The sequence below is a fragment of the Denticeps clupeoides genome, unplaced genomic scaffold (assembly GCF_900700375.1).
Source record: "Denticeps clupeoides unplaced genomic scaffold, fDenClu1.1, whole genome shotgun sequence".
Lineage (NCBI taxonomy): Eukaryota > Metazoa > Chordata > Actinopteri > Clupeiformes > Denticipitidae > Denticeps > Denticeps clupeoides.
In genome coordinates this window covers 210,902-231,838 of record NW_021630036.1, presented here as the reverse complement: position 1 = coordinate 231,838, position 20,937 = coordinate 210,902, and the positions used below count along the sequence as shown (strand labels likewise).

Genomic DNA, 20,937 nt, shown 5'->3' with positions numbered 1-20,937 from the left:
GTGTGGCGCTGCGCTGCTGATGGGTTTAAGAGAGCCTTCAGGCATCCGTCTTCTGTGATGCCCAGCTGAGCGTCTTCTGAACACACGCTGCCCAGCATCAGGATGTGGACGAAGATGCAGCATCCTGAAGAAGCACCATGTAGTAGACGGACGTGAGATGACCCGTCATGTCTGGAGAAATGTGCTGCACATTTCGGTGCATATGCACATTAGTCAGCAGGCAGAAGTAGTTCCCTTGAGGTCGGGGAATTTGCTTTGTCGTGAGAAAGCACGTATTTCATTCTTCCGAGGTGTGTTTTCATAATGGCCGTGGAAGCTGTAAAAAAGTGAGCATTTTATAGCCAGTGCACACAGACGATACGATTTCACATGTGCCGGTGATTTACGACGTAGAGACGGATGCTCATTACGCAGACTGCCGAGGAGTGCAAGGAACACGAGATAAGGAAATGAGGTGGGCGGAGCCAGAGCTGTAGACTGTCGGCCTGCTGCATCCATCCAGCGCTGCTTCAGTGAAGGGCTCATCCGTCACAGGCTGCCCAGGGAAAGGCCCCCTTCCAGGGTAGAATATCACAGGCCGCAGGGGCCCAGAGAGCATCAGATCCCGAGCCAAGAACGTCTCACACTGGTGTACGCTTTCAGACGGGGAAGTGGTGCATTCTGGGATGGAAACTGCAATCACGGATCCAGATCTCCTGCAGGGAGCAGATCCAGGGTAGATGTGCTGAGGTCAAGACCTGAGCTGTAACGAGAACCACTGGACTGAGGGGCACGAGGTCCCAGCAATATTCCGTACATTACAGTACACTCATGCATGATCACTACACGTACAAATTAATAATTCATTGCCCCTCCCCTAATAATGACCCCGTCAGTCACTTACCTCACAAAATGGCTGAGTGTGAGTGTGTGTGTGCGTGTGTTGATCCCCTTTCTTTTCCACCCAGCTGAAACTGTGGGACACAGGGGTGTGGAACACTGAGTCAGACCCTGTTTTCAGCAGGAGTGTGTGTGTGTGTGTGTGTGTGTGTGTTTTAAACTTCATTTAAGGCTGGCACACATGCTGGAAAAGCTCATTGCTTTGCAGATGCCTCGGCGCCGAGCCCAACACACACACACACACTTACACAACATTGGCACCCAGCACTGCCACCACATCTGGCAATGATTTGGGAGAGAAGGATGGAGGGGGAGGAAAAGAATGAGATGAAAGGAGAGGGACGCGAGACGAGGATCTGAGCTGCGCGGGGATCTGTTCGTACCTGGAATCATTTGTGAAGAGAAAGAAATAAAAACCTTTTAACAGTTTTTCACAAACTGGCTGTGAGGCGAGTGTGTGTGTGTGTGTGTTGTTTGTGAATAGAGGACTAGTGTCATTTCAGCTGCTGTGGTCCCGCTGTAATGGAGATCACATTTATTTGCGCCGAGTTCCAAATGCGTTTGTCATCTTTCCCGCTTCTCCCACACTGCCGCCGTATGAGAGAGTTTAATGTTTTACTCAGACGACACGGCAAATTCAGAACAGTCATTACATGCTGGGAGGACTAGAAATATTTATTACAGCGCATCTGCTCCATAAACAGCAGTGGTGGACTGGAACCTACTTCATAGTTCATAATGCTTTAATACATGTGTTATTATGGCTAGAATGCAATGACTATGTGAATAAATGTGAACTGTGCTAATGAATGTAGAATCAGCGCCGGGGAGGTAACTTGGACACGCTGGTTCCTGTAATCCAGTACCATTCACTTTCTGGACTGTGAGGTGTCCAACAAAGGTGTTCATGAAGTGGTTTTATACCGCCGTAAAATCTTCATGATAATTACAGTGTTCGTTAAATGATTTATTTGGGATGTGGAGGTCATTAAAGAAAGAAATAATGCGTAATTATGTTAAATAATGTTGTTATACTGAGTCAATTTCTTTATGAATCGTGCATCAAACACCATGCTGGTCCGTTTGACTGGTATATTTACATGTCATCTGGTACAAACACAGTTTATTAAACAGGTTCAGGTAATCCCACCTTGTCAAGCCCCTTCATAGCGATATTTGTACGTCTGTATGTGTGTGTGTGTGTGTGTGTGTGTGTGTGTGTGTGTGTTTGTATTTATTTCCAGTCTCCAGTCAGAGACCCTAACAGGTAATGACACTGTACTGCACACACACACACACACACACACACACACACAAGTACATTTTCATAAACTGTTATGACTGCATTGCACACCAGGCGCCATGGTAACATAACACCCGTCTCTGGTAAATGCAGATTCGGCGGGAGACGAGTGCCGCGCAGAACCAGGAATGAGCCCCGATCGTCCCGCAGCACATTACTGCCTATTTGGGGGATCTGGTAAATGGCTTAATGCGCCTCTCTCCTGCCAGGCTTCTCGTGGATACGCTTTCATTTCCCAAATCAGCTGCCATAACAACGTCCACCAGGCCTCTAATGGAGAACGTGTGGCTTCCCTTCCTCTGGTGGTGTTTCTCATGCCTGCTGGGTAATGAGCGTCACACATTAACAGTTCATCTGACGTCATGTTTATTTTTCTGCAAAACTGACCTTTTTTTTAAAAAAAACAGCCGTAATTAGTGGGACTTCCACATCAGCCCTTCTGCCCGGAGACCCTATAAGGGCCGGGGCCGGCGGTGAGACGCCGACAGGCGCTCAGTGTGTGCAGCACGTTGACAGGAGAGACGGAGTCCAGACTCCGGAGTGTCCCTCTCAGAAAAGACTAGGACTCCGCCGGTCACCACTGACAGACAGCCCGGCGTAATCAAGAGAGCAGACAGCACTGAAAAGCCGCCGTATTTATTTAACTCTCCAGGGCTGCTCGCGGTGATTGAATCCAGAAGGGAGATCAGTTATAGACCCTTTCATTCATGCATACGGCCGAGAGAGACCCTTTATTCATCTGATGAACATCAAAAAGTAATCAGGGCCAAAAAAACCTACAAAACAATCTGGTGGGCGGGGCAGAGCCCTCTTCTGTACGCATTTACCAAAACAACAGGGAATATAGCACGCTTTTGTTCTGGCTGAATTTTTGGTCATTTTCTAAATATATTTTATTTAAAATTGTGCTATTTTGTGGGTAAGATGGAGACGTACAGCTCCTACTGCTGTGGTTTTCAAATAAAACTTTTACACGCAGACCATTTTACAGCTTAATGTTCCTGATGGTGTTAAACAGGCTGAAGTCCGGAACACTTGTCTGCAAATAAACGTAAAATTGCAGCGCAAATCAAGTTTTCATTTAGCTCAGTGGACCATTGCAACACAAATGTAAAAAGGCTGATTAACATCAAATCTGAGATGTGTCTACCCTACAGACAAAACTGTGAAACAGGAGACATGTGGTCTGCTTGTTGTCTGATGGAGATCAGGGTTCCGTAATTCTTTTCTGTGAGCCTGTTGATCAGGGTTCGGATTTCACGGTTTATTTCGGAGGAGCCCCGGTTTTTATAAAATGTGAATTTTATATAAAAGTGCGAGATAACAGGGTTTCTGTTAATTAGTAAAACCACTAATATTTTATAAAGCAGAGAAAAGTACCATAATGCCACACCCACGTTAATTTGTGGAGACAGACGTGCAGAAAAATGGAATACATTGAGTGAATTAATCCTGAGCATTTCAGCATCAAATTAATTACAAATTACTATGATAATCTAGATGTAGAGAAAATTAAATATAGCATAATTCACACTGGTAGCATAAATCACCACTGCTTTCATGGTTGGAAAAGAAAAACTTGGTGAAGGTTCCGTGCATCACATTTTGACAACATTTTGATTACAGTACAGTAATTACAGTAATTTTATTTAGTATATCTGTGTGGAACGACCTAGAACGATTATGTTTTGAATTATGGTAACTGTACTTCTATGCAGACCGGAGCAGTTCTCGCACACGTAAGTAGCCTTTCTGTTTAGCACCGTACTGAAAGTGGAGGGATCCGTCTCCTCTTCTTCCTCATTTTTAAGGCTTTGTTTGTTTGGTTGCAGTAAAGACCATTAGAACGTCCTGTTCTGTGTTTCCTGTGGCAGAGGAGCTCTTTATTACTGTCTTTTGGCTCAGAGATGCATCACGTTTCGTGTCATTCTTGTCATCTAATCATGGCCAGGGTGTGATAATCATGATCCTGGATTGAAGCATATGCATCTGTGTTGATATTTTTTGTGTTTTAGAAATTCTGAATATGGAGTCATACTGCCCCCGTGTGGTCACCGCAAGTCAATGCAAGAAACAAAGGACACTGCTGTGAAGGGCTTGTGTTTTTAGACATTTAGGACTTTCTGCACCCTATTGACACCAGCGTGGCACTTTTGAAATGGCCACTGTGCCACGTTCGAGGTCGGTGTTGTGTTAGGGTGGGATCCAGTCCTCCTAACACTGTCAGCTTTTACCCACCGCTGTGGTGGGCAGCACGGACGACCTGCTGACAGCTCGAGTCATTCGGCCGGCCGGCATGGAGACTGGACACGTTCAGATTAGTGCCACACGTGAGGCTTTGAATTTAAGGATGAAAAAGGCTCCGCTTTGGTCTCAGTTCACCACAGATCATTTCACTTGCATGGGGAAAGTGTTTTGTGGTCCAGTGTGACCAAAATAACACCTTGGATTTTGTTTGAAAGTTCTGTGTATGTCTCAGACCTGCCCAGGCGTCGGGGCAAGCCTGGACTTAATAAAACAAGAGCCGTGTGTGTGTGTGTGTGTGTGTGTGTGTGTGTGAGTTGAGACGCGTCACACTCCGCCCTCCATATCAGGAACAGAAGCAATGTTGGCTCCCAGCAGCTTGGCATCACAACAACTTATACACACACACACACACACACACACACACACTGGAAAAACTACTGTATATTCTCACACACACGCGCGCATGCTGAGCAGCTGTCGTTCTCCCCCGTGGATGGACAGACAGAAATAGAAAGTTGGGGCTGGCCTCAGCAGTTTGTCCCCCGACAGGACAGGGGTCGGGTTCAGGTTATCTGAATCTGTTCAGATATTGTCATATGCGGACATTATGAAGAATGAACATCTCAACATTTACGTTATTTACCAGGCGCCTTCATCCAGGGTGACGTACAGCTTAAGTAGTAACAGGGACAGTCCCCCCGGAGACACTCACAATGGTAGTAAGTGGGGTTGGAACCTGAGACCATGGTGCTTCTCTTGTCTAGTATCTTACCTCTAGACTACTACCAAATAAAGCAATATGCACATCATATAAAAAGTCTTATAAATACATATAATGCAAATAATAATGGATATTTACATGACCTTGTGGTGTATGAGGGTTTACAATTATGAGTAAACAATTATGAAAAGAATAACACCAGTTAACAACCAAGTAATGCTTTAAATGACTGTAATAAATAAATAAAAATGGCTTTTTAAAAAAATGATCACGTTCACGATATTTAACCCCCCCAGAGCCCCATCTCTGAGCTCCTCCCTGTGTAGGACCCTCCTCTAGAAGCGCATCTGCTGTCACGGCAGATCAGGGGAGCTGAATGACCGCGGCGTCGCTGTTTTTAGAGCGATGTGGGGGTTGACACTCCAACATGTCTAATGGCTATCGCACCATCTTCCAGCACCTCGCCGACCTGAAGAAGGAGAATTTCAGCCTGAAGCTGCGCATCTACTTCCTAGAGGAGAGGATCCAGCATGGGTTCGAGGACTGCAGTACCGAGGATGTCCACAAGAGGGTAAGTGTGTTAACGAAGTGCACGTTCAGTTTTCTATTGGACTACTGTATCTAAAATGGTCTATTTTGTGGAATTATGGGCAGGAACCTTCTAGAAACCTGCAGAAAACATTTAGTTTAAAATTAGCTTAGAAAAGTGCTCTTAATAAAGTGCTATTTTACATGATTATATGTTATGATGAAGGCAAAAACAAAATTTCTGCTGTGGCCATAGTGCATTGTGGATAATGTGTGTAACTCACAGTGAACAGTGGGTCTGTATTTTTGTGTGACCATATCAAGTTGATCTGATTTATTATAAACTGCAGGCCCACTGACCTACATCACTCACACACACACACACACACACACACACACACACACACACACACATACAAAATTATCTTCAGCCAGTAACACTCAGCTCCTGTACAGACAGAAGATTAGTGGTTAAAATTATCTCAGTTGCTGGGAGTTGGACACAGCAGGTGTGTGTGTGTGTGTGTGTGTGTGTGTGTGTGTGTGTGTGTGTGTGTGTGTGTGTGTGTCTGACAGCTGCTAGTCCGATCTAGTGCTTCTATATTTGTCATTTTATCTCTCACACTCTCTTTTCCTTTATATCCATTCGTTCTGTTCATTCCCACCAGTTCTGGTTTTTTTGTGTGTGTTCATATATAACTTTTCCATAATAAAACCATTAATGCAGCACATACCAAACGTCTGAAAAGCACCAAGAAAAACCAGCTGATGTGTTGTGTGTGTTTCAGAACATCGAACTGAAGGTTGAGGTGGAAAGTCTGAAGCGAGAGCTGCAGGAGAAACAGCAGCAGTTGGATGAAGCTCTGTGAGTCACACACACACACACACACACACACACACACACACACACACACACAGTCTATCCAGAGTTGCTCCCTTAACAAAACATAAAATTGTTCAAACACACGTGCAACTGTCATGCCCTGGGGTGCAGGAAAATATTCGCCAAGGCCAAAGGATTGTCAGGATTTTCTGCTAAAATGTGCGACAAACACAGACGGTATGTGCAGCATTTAGAGAATGAGCGGCGTAACCGTTGAGGCCAGTCGTTATTTCCATTTAAATAATGGTTACTGAATCTCGTATGATCCTTCACTACCTGAGTTGATCTGAGCAGGACCAACATACTGTGTTTGAGAGTGTGGAGGCTCCATCTTCCAGAAATCACGTGACACTAGTCCTGTGATCTTACAGGACATCTGCAGAGAGCCTGGCCAATCACAATGCGGCAGATGCTCAGCATCAGTGTGAGGAGAGTAGGTGGGAGATTACTCGCATTCAGGAGGTGCTGGAGACCAAAATACAGCTGCTGAACGAGGTACACACACACATCAACTTTTCTTATATACGTCCTTTCGTTTGCCGTATGAAATGGCTGGAAGGTTTCATACAGTTGATTGACTTTTATTGTGTAATTGCATAAATAAATGTTTTATCAGGGACCAGGACTGGAAGATTTGTCTTTTTGTTTTTAAAGCCCCTTTATATATCCCTTTATGAACTATGAACTAGGCAACATTCCTTTTGCAGGAATGGACCAGAGCAATGGCAACAAACATCTCCATCTATCCCATCTTTTTATAAAAAGGCTTTTTAACTCAGGCCTTAATAAGACTATAGCTGCCTTTAATTTACCTTTTTTGACCTTTAATTTGACCTTACTTTCCATTTGAATCTAAAAAAAAAGGTTATTCCAATAGCAACTGGACTTGTTTGGTTCCTTGACAACGTTTCACTCTTTTTCAGTCAGCTTCAGTCAGACTTTTTTTTAGATAACTGTGGCCTGGATGACCGAGAACCTTCACAGATATCTCCATTTGCGTGCTTTATTATTATTGTGTTATTGTTACAGTAATTGCTATTTATTGGTTTTGCTTCATTATTTGAGTTGTGCTATAATAAAGTGTTCTTGTCTTCAGGAGGTCAGGCTGGCGCAGACTGAGGCTGAGGAGAAAGCCGACCAGCTGAAGCGCGAGACCAAACGTGCCGAGAGCCTGGAGAGAAAGTTGACGGAAAGGACAGAGGCAGGGGACAGAGAGGCTTTCAGAATGAAGAACGCACTGGCTGAGAAGGACAGGTGAGTAAAAACACTCACACCCGCACCCACAGATCACATTCAAACAATAAAGCCTCACCTCCACCCTCAGGCTGATTGAGGAACTGAGGTGCCGTGTGGGGACGGCTGATGTTCAGCTGGAGGCCGTGTCAGAAGAGAGCAACGTGCAGGTACACCACTAAAATCTCACACACATTCACTCAGCAAGTTTGTCATATGAATTCTCTTAAAAATGTCCACCTTTGGCTCAGTCTCAGTCTGCACTTTTACCCCTTTCATACACAGTGACATATAAATCCGCCACTGACATTTTATGTGAGCATGAGGATATATTTTACTTAAAAAACATAATGTGCAGTATATCTGTTTGCACATACAGTCACAAAACTATTCCCAGAAAGGTCACAGTATGACATTTCCTGTATGATTCTGGTGCTGATATTTGATCGGCTGTTTGGAGGGCAGCCCTGGTGTAACTCACACCCTTGTCTGTGCCGTCTTGGCTCTGGGTGTCAGTGGGACGGCGCAGGGGTCTCAGCTGTGAGAGTAGGTCAGATATTTTAAGACTGAATGAATCCAGGTCATGTTTAGAGGGGCTGGCCAGGTCTTCCAGTTTCGTCAAACGGCACACTGCGGTGTGAAAGTGAAGTGATTGTCATTGTGAGACACTGCAGTGCAGCCGCTTTTAACCCATCACCCTTAGTGAGCAGTGGGCAGCCCCACTGCAGTGCATGGGGACAGTACTTTTGTTAAGTGGCACCTCAGTAGCACCTTGGCGGTTCCGGATTCAAACCCACATCCTTCCAATTACGGATCCGCTTCCTTACCTGCTAGGCCACCCCTGCCCCCGGTGTCTCTGGGACATAATCTCTATTATATACAGTACAGGCCAAAAGTGTGGACTCACCTTCTCATTCAACGTGTTTCTTTGAATCCAGGTACCACTGAGCAAAGCACCTTCCCCACACACTGCTCCTGTCATGGTTGCCCACTGCTCACTCAGGGTGATGGTTAAATGCAGAGGACAAATTTCACTGTGTGCACCGTGTGCTGTGCTGCTGTGTATCACATGTGACAATCACCTCACTTTAAAACTACGAATGAACACGTGGAGCCCCTTTATTCGTCCGGTTTTTGTGATTTTGGTGTTAATTGTAGTCGCCGCTGTCTGCGTCAATGGTGCCACCTGGTGGACATTCCGTGTAAACGTCTGTCGGCGTCAGAATTCAGTACGATATCTACACTGCTCTCCGTCGTGGGACGTAACATGCGTTCTGAATTCAGTATAAAGCATGAGCCTCGAACTGAGCTCTTCACGGTAGCTCTGGTGGCCCAGCGGTTAAGGAAGCTGGTGTTCACGGGAACGGGGGCTTCTGGTCCCACTGTGGCGCAAGGATTTCCGTTCAATAGAGAACTGGGACAATGACGACAGGGCAGCTATGCTGCGTCGAGCAACAAAAGGAGTGAAAGGCCAGATTCACTTCTGTTTATCTGCGTCCTCCCTTCCTCCTGCCCACCGGCTTCAGCTGTAAAATGTCGGCGGAGGGGTGCGACGCGTCGGATAAAAACGGCTTTAACCAACAGACGAACAGTAAAATATACACTGTAAATAGTATTTACCCGAACGACGTTTTATTTCCAGTCAATGTCAACATTATAGAATAATATTTGAAATGTGAACATTTGCATGGATTCCGGAAGAAACGCCCCCCACGCCGTGGTCCAGATGGTTCGGTCCGCAGCCACATCTTTCCGCGCAGGGAGACGCACGACGGAGCTGCTGCAGGGACCAGGGAAGAAGAAGAAAGGGCCTGTCCTCCTCCCTGGGGGTCACTGTCAGCACCGACTGAGGTTTAAATGCGTTGCTCCACCTTAGTTTTTGGAGGTTTTTTTGGCGAACTCTACTGAAGGAGCAGTAGAATCTGGACCTGATCCAGTTTAGGACACTGACCTGTGGACCACAGAATCCATCCTGAAGAGATGCTGGACTCCAGGCTGAAGGACCCGTGCCGAATCTGTGGGCGGGAACTGTGCGGCAACCAGCGCCGATGGATCTTCCACCCCACGGCCAAGCTCAACCTGCAGGTGCTGCTGTCCCACGCCCTGGGCCGCGAGCTGACCCGTGACGGGCGTGGCGAGTTCGTGTGCGGCAAGTGCGCCTTCGTGCTGGAGCGCATGTACCGCTTCGACACCGTGATCGCCCGTGTGGAGGCCCTGTCCATTGAGCGCCTGCACAAACTCCTTCAGGAGAAGGAGCGGCTGCGGCACGGCGTGGGTTCGCTCTACTGGAGAAACAACGAGGCCGAGGACAGGGACGCCGTGGGAAGTCACACGCCTGACACCGCGGCCCTCAGCGACGCGACCTACAGCTCTCTGGTTCAGGAGGACCTGACCTTCTCCGTATTCGAGCACTGGTCTGAGCTGGAGAGTTCCCAGCATGCTTTGCACCACCACCACCCTCAGTCCAGGAAGTGTCGTGGCTGTGCGGCTCTGCGCGTGGCGGACTCGGATTACGAGGCGGTGTGCGGGGTTCCACGGAAGGTGTCGGGGGCCACTTCCTGCGGGCCGAGCACCCAGCAGCTATCAGGCGGAGAAGAAGCTTCCAATACAGACCATGGTCCAGAACCAGAGAACCTGCTCAGCCCAGCCTCGTCCACAGAGTCTCTGGATGCGCTGGACGAAACTGAGGGAGAGCAGCCTCTTCCAGAACATCTTGATTCGACTCAGAAGACAGGCGAGGGAGTGTCTGTACTTGAACCTGATGATGTGTGCGTGTCTGGCCTGGACCTGGCCCTGTCCCTGGTGCGGAGTTTGGAGTACCATCCACTCCGAACATCACGAGGGAGTCGCTTGCCTGTTCGGATCAAGCCAGAAGCTCCAACGTTACAGCTGGACCAGACACGTTATAGTGGTGGTCCTGGCTCTTCAGAGGAGAGAAGCTCTCAGAGGGAACTGCACCAGGAACTGGCCGACATGGAGGAGCTGTGGCTGGACGAGTTCATGACCTGCGGGCCCTTTCCTCCGCAGAAGGTACCCGACTGGACCGTCCAGCATCCAGCACCGTCTTCATGTCTCTGGAACATCCCTCTGCATATTAGTTCCTCTTATTATCAAGCCTGCACCCACCTCGTAGCAACGCTCCCTCACACATGGCAACCATTGTCCTTAGCAACACATTGTCCTGGATCCAGGATGCGAGTCCGTGTGGGATTAGATGGTCCCAGTGGATCTAATCATAACTATTCATTGGTTTACTGTGAGTGCCCATGTAGAGCTGTATGGTCTCCATGGTTACAGCCACAGGAAATGAGAAGAGGGAAAACACACCATGAATCAGACCCACCACCAATTGAATGTGTCCTCACTTTCTCTCCACCTCCCAGGCTCTGATAGAAGAGCAGCAGACCCGGCTGGTGGGCCAGCAGCAGGTGCGCCCCCTACAGGCCAGGATCAGAGAGAGCGAGGCCAGCAACAAGGTGCCAGACACACACACGTCCCGCAACTCATGCGGTCCTAGTCCGTGTCCAACCCTTCCTGTGTTCACGCTCCTAACGCAGGAGCTGCAGCGGCGAATGGCAGAGATGCAGTGCGAGCTGCGGTCGGCGAGGGAGGCGGCGCAGCTCCAAGACGGCGCCATCCAGACGCTCAGGGACACGCTGAGTACCTCGCGCGCGCAGGTCTCAGGCATAAATGCTCTAATGACGTATAATAATGCATATCAGGTGCTAATCTTATGTGTCCTCAGGTCTCAGACCTCCAGCAAGTCGTTATGGAGCAGAAGGAGATGTTGGTGTCTCTCAAGTCTCAAGGCCAGCAGGAGCAGCAGGTACACACACTCACACACACTCCCCTGCCTGTCTGCTGTCCATGGCTTGTCATCTGTCTGTTGTGTGTGTGTGTGTGTGTGTGTGTGTAGGGTGGAGTGTTGGCTTTGGAAGCATCACTGTTCTCAAGTCAGCTAGAAATGCAGCATTGCCAGCAGGCATTAAGCCACGCCCATAGGCGCGAGGACGACCTCACCCGGGCAAACCAGCGTCTCCATAGTGACCTGCAGAGGGCGGAGCAGCAGCGGGAACAGGCCGAGAGACACAGCCAGGTGTGTGTCTGTGTGTTTACATTTACATTTACAGCATTTACCAGACGCCCTTATCCAGAGCGACTTACAATCAGTAGTTACAGGGACAGTCCCCCCCTGGAGCAACTTAAGGTTAAGTGTCCTGCTCAGGGACACAATGGTAGTAAGTGGAGATTTGAACCTGGATCTTCTGGTTCACAGGCGAGTGTGTTACCCACTAGGCCACTACCCACCCATGTTTTTGCATTGTATGTATGATGGGGTTTTAAATGCAGTTTGCCACAATCTCGGGCAATGTGCAATAATCTACAAGGATATATATAAATATGCACACATAAATGCTTCAATACTGACCTGTAAACTACGCCATTTTATATTGTCTGCATTGCTGTCTGTATCTGTCTGTTTGCCCCGTTAAGTAGCCCCATAATTTCGTTTTATATATAACATCCTGCTTCAGTGCAATGACAATAAAGGCGTAACTAACTATTCATTAGTGAGGATGTGTATGCGTGTGCAGGATCTTCTCTGTGCTGTAGAGGACACTCGCACTCGTCTCGTACAGCTGGAAGACGGGATGAAGGAGAAAGAGGGAGAGAGAGGCGGGGAGAACACCATCAGACAGCTGAGGAACACTCTGCAGAACAAGGAGAGGCTGCTGCAGGTCAGATACACACCAAACACACACACACACAGGGTGTTGACTGTACACACATTCACACGTGGGCTGTATGTCGTCCAACAGGACTACAGTCAAATGTTGGACAGTGGTGGCAAAGAGTGTGTACCGTCTAAACTCAAACTGAGGATCCAGGAAAGAGACTGTGCTGTGGAGGTACACACACACACACACACACACACACACACATACAAACACACACAATATTGCAGTGAAATGTGATTAATCCTCTCTGTTTCTATAACATACACGCCTACAAACAGCAAGCACTGGATGAGCTTCGTAAACTTCAGCTGCATCTCAGGGAGAAAGAACGAGACCTGGAGAAGCTGCAGTGTGTGTGTGCCAACAACGAAGAGACCATCATGGTACACGTCCCCACACACCCATGCAATCAAACAACTGACGAATAGACCTGGGCGACTGTACGATTGATGATCACAATAAAATAAAACTCCATCTTGGTGCGTATTTACATTATTTTACTGCAAGATGAATGCCGCAGTGGTTTACTGTGTAAAACTAGCGAAGATGTTTAAAACGGATCCGAGGACGACAGCAGGTTACATCCGAGTTACGTGACGTCATTGTGGACAGGAGGTGACCTCAGTTGTTTGGAGAATTTTACATTACATCCATTTTAAACATCTTCGCTAGCTTTACACAGTAAACCACTGTGGCACTCATCTTGCAGTAATATAATGTAAATACACACACATCAAGATGGAGTTTAATTTTATTGTGATAATGGGTGCTAGTAGCCTAGTGGGTAACACACTCGCCTATGAACCAGACCCAGGTTCAAACCCCACTTCCTACCATTGTGTCCCTGAGCAGGACACTTAACCCTGAGTGTCTCCAGGGGGGGACTGTCCCTGTAACTACTGACTGTAAGTCGCTCTGGAAAAGGGCGTCTGGTAAATGCTGGAAATGTAAATGTAAAAAAAATATTTGAAAATGGTTGGTTCTGGCCAAATTGACGTTGTGTAAGATAAGTTCCAGTCTGGCATTATCAGAATGTTTTCATCATGTCTCCCAGCCCTACTTACTTACTTATTATTTGCCATGAAGACAATGTTGTAAAATTCTCCTTTGCATTGGTAGAGTCTGCAGGCGCTGCTGCGGGCCAGAGACCTGGAGCAGGAGCAGGTGTGTGTGTCACTGCGGAATGTGCAGGGTGTGCATCGTGAGTGTGAGGACAGACACAAACACACCCTGCTGGAGAGGGACATGCTCATCAATCAGCTGCAGAGCTGCCTTCATACGTTCACCAAAGAAAACAAGGTACACACACACACTCACACACCCAACTTATATACGTGCTGTGATCCAGGTTCACACGTAGCGCTTGTGTCTTTTGCAGGATCTGACATCAGCACTGATCAGTGGTCAGTCTGTGGAATCAGCCTCTCTGCTGGAGGAGCTAAAGACACACCTGTGTGTGAAAGAGAAACTGATCCAGGACCTGCTGTCTGACCGCAGTCGCCAAGTGCAGCAGCACCAGACACAGATGCAGGACATGCTGAATGCCATCGGCAGCAGGGACCAGTACATACAGGTACCAGTCACACGACCAGTGTCTGTGCAACACAGCAGAAGGTACCAGCTGTAAACGTCTGGCTTCTACTTCCCAGGATGCTGCAGGGCGTGCCGGTGAGATGATAGGTGCACAGACAGCCCGGCTGCAGGAGATGCGCAGGCAGCTTGCATGTGCGCAGGCTGCGGAAGGTCCAGGGGACCCACACGATGATGTGGACGTGCAGGCCTTACAGGAGGAGCTGCAGCTCGCCGTGCGCCGGGAGAGACTGGCTCAGCAGCAGCTGTCCACTCTCAGGGCTTCTCTGGCCCAGCAGGACGAGCAACTACAGCTCCAGCCTGCCCTGACCCCACATTTCAAAGGGATGACTGAGAAGGTCCATTTAAGTCACTGAAATTCCTGTCCACACAAAAACGTGTTTCTCTGAAACGGGGACATTTCTGGCCCTGCGTCCACGTGGTGGCGGCGTTTCAGGGGACCCGGAACGGTTATTATCTAAAACAGGGACATTTCTGGCCCTGCGTCCACATGGTGGCGGCGTTTCAGGGGACCCGGAATGGTTGTTATCTAAAACGGGGACATTTCTGGCCCTGCGTCCACGCGGAGGTGCCGTTTCAGGGGACCCGGAATGGTTATTATCTAAAATGGGGACATTTCTGGCCCTGCGTCCACGCGGAGGCGCCGTTTCAGGGGACCCGGAATGGTTATTATCTAAAATGGGGACATTTCTGGCCCTGCGTCCACGCGGAGGTGCCGTTTCAGGGGACCCGGAATGGTTATTATCTAAAACAGGGACATTTCTGGCCCTGCGTCCATGTGGAGGCGCCATTTCAGGGGACCCGGAATGGTTATTATCTAAAATGGGGACATTTCTGGCCCTGCGTCCACGCGGAGGTGCCGTTTCAGGGAACCCGGAATGGTTATTATCTAAAATGGGGACATTTCTGGCCCTGCGTCCACGCGGGCCAGACATTTCAGGGTACCCGGAATGGTTATTATCTAAAATCCTCTCTACGCCACAAATTTCCAATGAAAGGACCCTCAAGGAGACCAGGTGTGGGGGGGTTAAAACAGCATTCAGGACACCCTGTGCATCTCCATGTGGACGCAGGTTTTTTCTAAACCAAAAAACCCGTTTTAGAGAAAAACCTTATGGTGTGGCCTCATTCTTATTATTATAGAGCACTCACATGTTTTTCACATTGTTCTTGTTCTTTTCTATAGGGTCCTACATGTCTAACTGCCGTGGAATCAGATGCGGCCAGCCAATCACGGGCTGAGTTTGGAGGTGGGCATGAGCAGATTGTGTGATATGGCCTCCAGATGGAGTGGGTGTGGTCTAACCTTTCTGACCTGCTGTGAAGGGTGGAAGGTCATGCTAACTTGCTAGATTAATCCATCTAACTTTGCACTTCCAATATGAAACAAAAATCTTTTTTGTTGCTTTATATTTTAAATGTTGTTATTGCTTAGCAATGTGATAACCATATTTATATATTTATCATTCGACTAGGTTTAGTCCAATTAAAATGCTACTTTATTCACACTATATATATATTTGTTTAATATAAGTCCCTGCCTCCTTCAATTCTGTGCATCCTAAAACCATGGCAACAAGATTTTATGTCCCAGCCCAGAAACCGGCATGCATATGAAATTCCTCGATATTCATCGGACGAAAGCGGTTGTTTGGGGTGTAAAACCTGAGTGCCTTGCATGGAGAGTGATTCACTTCTTACACTGTCTACATGGTGATCCAGCAGCTGCTTTTGTTTGGACCAAGAACGCTTGTGTACAACAGTGTGTGTTGCATCTGCTTATTTATTTATATTAAATGAAAATTTTCTTCAGACATGTTCATTGAGTTCCATATGTGTCACTTTCACTCAAAATAAAAGAATCATACACACAATGCGCACATCAGATCAGAAGGTAACATCAGAAATCTGTCTCAAGCATCCTCACACATACAGTAGTTCTCTATGAAGGTATTGATGCCAGCAAGCATGTCCCACTGTCCCAAACCATCACAGTCCACACTGCCCCATCAGCCAAAGCAAGAACATTCTGTCCTCCTTCCCGGTAAAACCCCAATCATACATGTCCCAGTAATAAAATAAGAGACGTGACGCGTGTCCACAGCTCAGACGTCTCCATGGGGAACACGCCCGACACACATCTCCTACTATACCCACCCGGATATCTTATCACTCACCGTTACTGTTACAATATTTACAACTATGAACGCTGATGTCACTGCAGCAGTGGGTGTGATTTATAGGGAGTGGTCAGATTTTAAAAGGTTTATTTGTGTACGTGAGTGTCAGGGTTTACATATTTTTGCCATATTTTGTTGCAGAGGTAGATAACGTTGAAGACTACAGCAGTGACTTCGTCGAGGAAGAAGAGAACTCGAAGATGACAGTGAAGGTCCTGGGGGCCACGCAGGTACGTGTGCATTTTATCAGGTAATATTGCTACCATGCATGTAGAATACGAGGAAAACACTCTCACACGTTTCTCCAGGGCTGTGTGGCACCTCAGACTCCCCAGAATTCTGCTGTGGAGGAGGTCAAGTTTCTGGTGGAGCAGAAGCGGGAGGTGGAGAAAGAGCTGATGGAGCTCAGGGCTCTGCTGCAGAGGAGCGGCTACTCCTCGCTCTCTGAGATGAAGTACCTCACCGTACACCCAAATGCATGGTAAAGTCTTCCTCAGATGCACATTTTGTTCCGTTACAACTCTTTCTCTCCTCAGGAGGGCGCTGTCCTCCTTGCACGCTGAGAACCAAGAGCTCAGAGATCTGCTCACCCAAGCACAGCAGAGAAAAGAGAAGCCCTCCAGGTCCCAGGTAGGGGATCATTTAAAAAATGAACATATGAGTGTCAGGACGGTATTGTGAATATTGTAAATATTCCGTGTTTGATGTTGGAACAGAACGGAGAACTTTGTGAGAGAGCGGTGCAGCCAGAAGCACTCCAGCCCAGCAGAGATCTGGGTGAGTTCATCTACTTGCTGCTGAAAGGAGAATCGATACGAACAGACACGAAACCTGATCTCGGCACGGCTCCGTCTCGCCCATGCAGCTGGGAGCTCAGCGCCGCTGCAGCACAGCAAACATGTTCAGGTGGATCTGCAGGATTTGGGCTACGAGACCAGCGGGCGTAGTGAGAACGAGGTGGAACGAGAGGAGACCAGCAGCCCAGGTGACACTAACACATGTAATCAGTTTTATTATCTGCATAAATGAGTGGTATTTCATCATGGTCCGTCTCTCTCTGTGTGTGCAGAGTTTGATGATCTGGAGATGTGTACGTCTCTCTCGCTACGTGACAGCGCTGCCTTGTCTCTCTGGGGAAGCTCCAGCGGCGCCGCCGCTCAGCATTGTGGGAAAAGCGATGTTGTGATGCAGCTGCAGACTCGTCCCCGTGACCACGAGGAGGACGAGGGGTGGCAATCTTCATCAGATGCGCACTGGGCCTCGCCGGCGAAGTCAGGGACAGAAAGGGAGCTGCGTGAGCTGGTGTGTCGCGTAGAGTCCCTGGAGGAACAGCTGAGGGCAAAGGGCAAAGGTCACAGTGATGGTGGCAAAGCTACCAATATACCAGGGTAAGAAAGTGCTGTTAAAAATGTTTTAATTTTCATTATTATGGACATTTAAAGAATGATTCTCTTTTCATTCTAATATTGAAATAACATTTATTTAAGCATGCATAGGAAATTGCAGGCATCCATGCTAAGATAAATGTAAGAGCTGTACATGTATAAAAGAACAAAGTGTAGCATGTGTAACTTGTGTCAATGTGTAATTAAGTAATATAGCACATATAATTCTAAGTATTTACATTCATATACATTTAATATACATTTTTGTTCATAGACACCAATATTCACACAGGACCTTCTCTCTGAATGAGTCGGGGTCTGAATGTGTGTGTATGAGAGAGAGAGAGAGAGAGAGAGTTCTGGTATGTATTAGGGAAGAATAAATATTCTCACAAAGATCACATTTACTAGGAAGGAGGAGAAAATTACAGAGGTAGTTACACATTTATAATAGCAATATGATAAATGTAGATTAGAAAGGCTATAAAAAGTGGGAGCATGTTGAGGGTGTTGACTGTTGTATTGGTGTGTGTTGCATTTGTGTGAACAGAGTAGTGGTTGTACGGAGAGGTTGTGTTTCCCTGCGCAGGCGCTTCGACTCGCTGATCCAGGCGCAGGCTCGGGAGCTGTGTGTGTTGCGGGGACGCGTGCGCGAGGGCGCCTGTGTGTGTCGCCTCCTGTCCCGGCAGCTGGCCGACACCACCAAGGCCTTCGAGGAGCTGCTGCGGGCCACCGACGTCGACTACTACATGGGCCAGAGCTTCCGAGAGCAGCTGTCACAGAGCGGCGCGCTCGCCCACCGCGCCTACGCCAAAATCAGCGGCGGTGAGGACGCCACTTAAACGTGCATAGAAAGACATGGCTGGTGATCCGTACTGATTACGATGCTTCGGTGTGTTCATTGTAGAAGACCCTACCGATCTACCTGATGAGGGTGATAAAACAGAACTGCTGGCCATCAGGTCAGTGCACTAAACACACTCACACACACAAATACACACTGCAGGGACCCAAGAAAACTCTACAATATTTTACTGTGTGTAGTAACACTTACAAGTGCATTACACTTCTGAACCATTTACATGTACGGCACCAGACGTCCTTATCCAGAGCGTCTTACTATCAGTAGTGACAGGGAGACACTCAGGGTTAAGTGTCCTGCTCAGGGACACGATGGTAGTATGTGGGGTTTGAACGTGGGACTTTGTGCTCTTCTGGTGTTTAGATGAGTGAGTTCTCCACTAGGCTACTACCAGCCTCCAGAACCAGCCACTTCAATGTATTTTAATCATTTCTAATGTTTTAGATTAATAGTATTATTTTTGTAATTGTTTTATTATCTAAGTGAATTTACATTGTTGTTGAAGGTAAACTGACTGAACTCTGCACATTTGGGTCTTTTGGTGACAAGACAAATTAATTATCAATAATGAACAAGGAGTACGGCGTTCGGCATCATTTGAAACGACGGTGGAAACTATTGTACAGATCGGAACTGTGCCTCTGAGGCATGATGGGAGATAATTAGCTCGGCTCGTTTTCCATAGAGCTTCAGTCTGTAATGAAATCACTGATCAATGCAAACGATTCACGTGCATACACATGAACACACACACACACACACACACACACACACTCATCTCGCGTTGCTGGCCAACATTAACACGGTGACTCTCGCCCTGCTATAATGTCACTCGTGGTTTCAGGGCTCCGTCAGGGAAGTCAGTAATGAAACACTAACTGGACTTGGCGCGCCCCACTTTCCCTACAGACCTCTCTCTCACACACACACACACACACACACACAAAATTACTGTTCGGCATACGTCCATAACATAACTTATTTATTATCATTTGGCAGAACATTTCAAGTCTGTTTTAGGGTAATGAAAATCAAATCAGGTCAAATAAAAACCACACGGCCTGTAGGCGTCTCCACGCGCTAAATGTTGTACAAAATCCCAGTCCGATTCTCATGGTTCCAGTTTCAGAAATAATCACCAATACGGAATAAACACACTCTACAGAATTTTAAAAACTGTGGCATCAGTAATAAATATTCAAAATCACGTCAGCAAGAACACAAACTGACAAACCTGGAGCTCCTCTAGGTCACTTCCTGTCCCCGGGGAGGGGACTCTGTTGTGTACAGCTGGCATGAAGAATGTAAACACACACCAACGTAGACTGAGAGCAGGGATGTGGATGTCCTGCATGAAACAGCGGGGGGCGCCGCAGACACCCGGTGATGGAGGGAGAGAGAGAGAGAGAGAGAGAGAGAGAGGTTGCACAGATGGTCGATCCAACACAGCCTACAGCTTCGCTCCTCCATGTTCTGGTACCGGTCGGCTTCATTAGACGACAAGTGGGGGGACTTTCGCTGATTTCATGTCCTGTTTGTTTCTGAGAGTGAGGATGTGCGTATGTGTTGGAGAGAGAGAAGCTGTCACATGGTCATGAGTCTTCCTCGTCCCACTGGCATGTGGACTAATCAGAGGCGGAGAGACGGCAAGGCGGAGGGGAAAAGACCAGACGACGAGAGGACAGCGGCGCGGCGAGTGCTAGTGAGAACGGAGGCGGGCGGGCGGGCGGGCGGTGTTGACACGAGCACTAATCAGGTTAAGTTATTAAGACCTCATGAGACGGAGAACTGGGTCAGTGAGCGCTAAAGCTACACAGAGCTGCAGGGACAAAGGAGAAATGGTGATGGACACCCACAGGACCACGGCAGGAGGAGAGATGATGAGAAAAGAGCGACTGAGACACCAAGAGCTCTAGGCGGAACTTAACAAGCCGATGGATCGTTCTAGAATCTGGAGGGGACATCTCAACGCTGAACCTTGGACACATCTTGGATGAATGCAATGTCAGGGTATAGCAAGAATGGATTTTCGTCTTCTCCAGCATCTCTTCCAACGTTCTTGATCGGCCTCAAGCCTTTTAAAGACGCGCCTGCTGTGTCCGGGTCCAGATATGGGATTGACGCGTCCTTTTTGTGTTTGATCGGTCAGGACAGCCACTCAGAGCTGTGTATGACTGTGTAGTTCTGTGACTGAGCAGCTTAATGCGTCTGGAACAAAGCGTCTCTGGGCGCTGCTCTCTGGCCCGACATGTGAGCGTGCTTCAAGTGTTCTGTAGCCATCGGGGACAGGACGCGTGTTTAAGGACGAGGACGACACACACACACACACACACACAGCACAACATCCTGTTCATGAGCAGAAGGGTCAAATCTCAAAACAGCACAGA

The 20,937-nt window shown here is 47.8% G+C and overlaps 1 protein-coding gene across 5 annotated transcripts in view; it reads left to right on the top strand.

Annotated features, from left to right (window-relative positions):
- Positions 1–18,779, top strand: part of LOC114781151 (myomegalin-like) — a 30,674-nt gene extending 11,895 nt beyond the window's left edge. For 2 of the 5 annotated variants that reach the window (XM_028967878.1, XM_028967880.1), the window contains exons 4-27: positions 5,608–5,721; positions 6,467–6,543; positions 6,933–7,056; positions 7,658–7,815; positions 7,886–7,964; positions 11,178–11,270; positions 11,352–11,471; positions 11,540–11,620; positions 11,711–11,890; positions 12,390–12,533; positions 12,615–12,704; positions 12,812–12,916; positions 13,653–13,832; positions 13,912–14,106; positions 14,183–14,461; positions 15,310–15,373; positions 16,445–16,533; positions 16,612–16,757; positions 16,840–16,933; positions 17,020–17,080; positions 17,169–17,288; positions 17,373–17,691; positions 18,239–18,513; positions 18,596–18,765. In XM_028967878.1, the coding sequence (XP_028823711.1) occupies positions 5,608–5,721; positions 6,467–6,543; positions 6,933–7,056; positions 7,658–7,815; positions 7,886–7,964; positions 11,178–11,270; positions 11,352–11,471; positions 11,540–11,620; positions 11,711–11,890; positions 12,390–12,533; positions 12,615–12,704; positions 12,812–12,916; positions 13,653–13,832; positions 13,912–14,106; positions 14,183–14,461; positions 15,310–15,373; positions 16,445–16,533; positions 16,612–16,757; positions 16,840–16,933; positions 17,020–17,080; positions 17,169–17,288; positions 17,373–17,691; positions 18,239–18,513; positions 18,596–18,663 (3,255 nt within the window). In that variant the 3' untranslated portion in view covers positions 18,664–18,765. Of the gene's footprint in view, positions 1–5,607; positions 5,722–6,466; positions 6,544–6,932; positions 7,057–7,657; positions 7,816–7,885; positions 7,965–9,697; positions 10,825–11,177; positions 11,271–11,351; positions 11,472–11,539; positions 11,621–11,710; positions 11,891–12,389; positions 12,534–12,614; positions 12,705–12,811; positions 12,917–13,652; positions 13,833–13,911; positions 14,107–14,182; positions 14,462–15,309; positions 15,374–16,444; positions 16,534–16,611; positions 16,758–16,839; positions 16,934–17,019; positions 17,081–17,168; positions 17,289–17,372; positions 17,692–18,238; positions 18,514–18,595 lie in introns of those variants that run through there. The other 3 variants (XM_028967879.1, XM_028967877.1, XM_028967876.1) reach the window with 3 other exon arrangements.
- Positions 18,780–20,937: the final 2,158 nt, after the last annotated feature.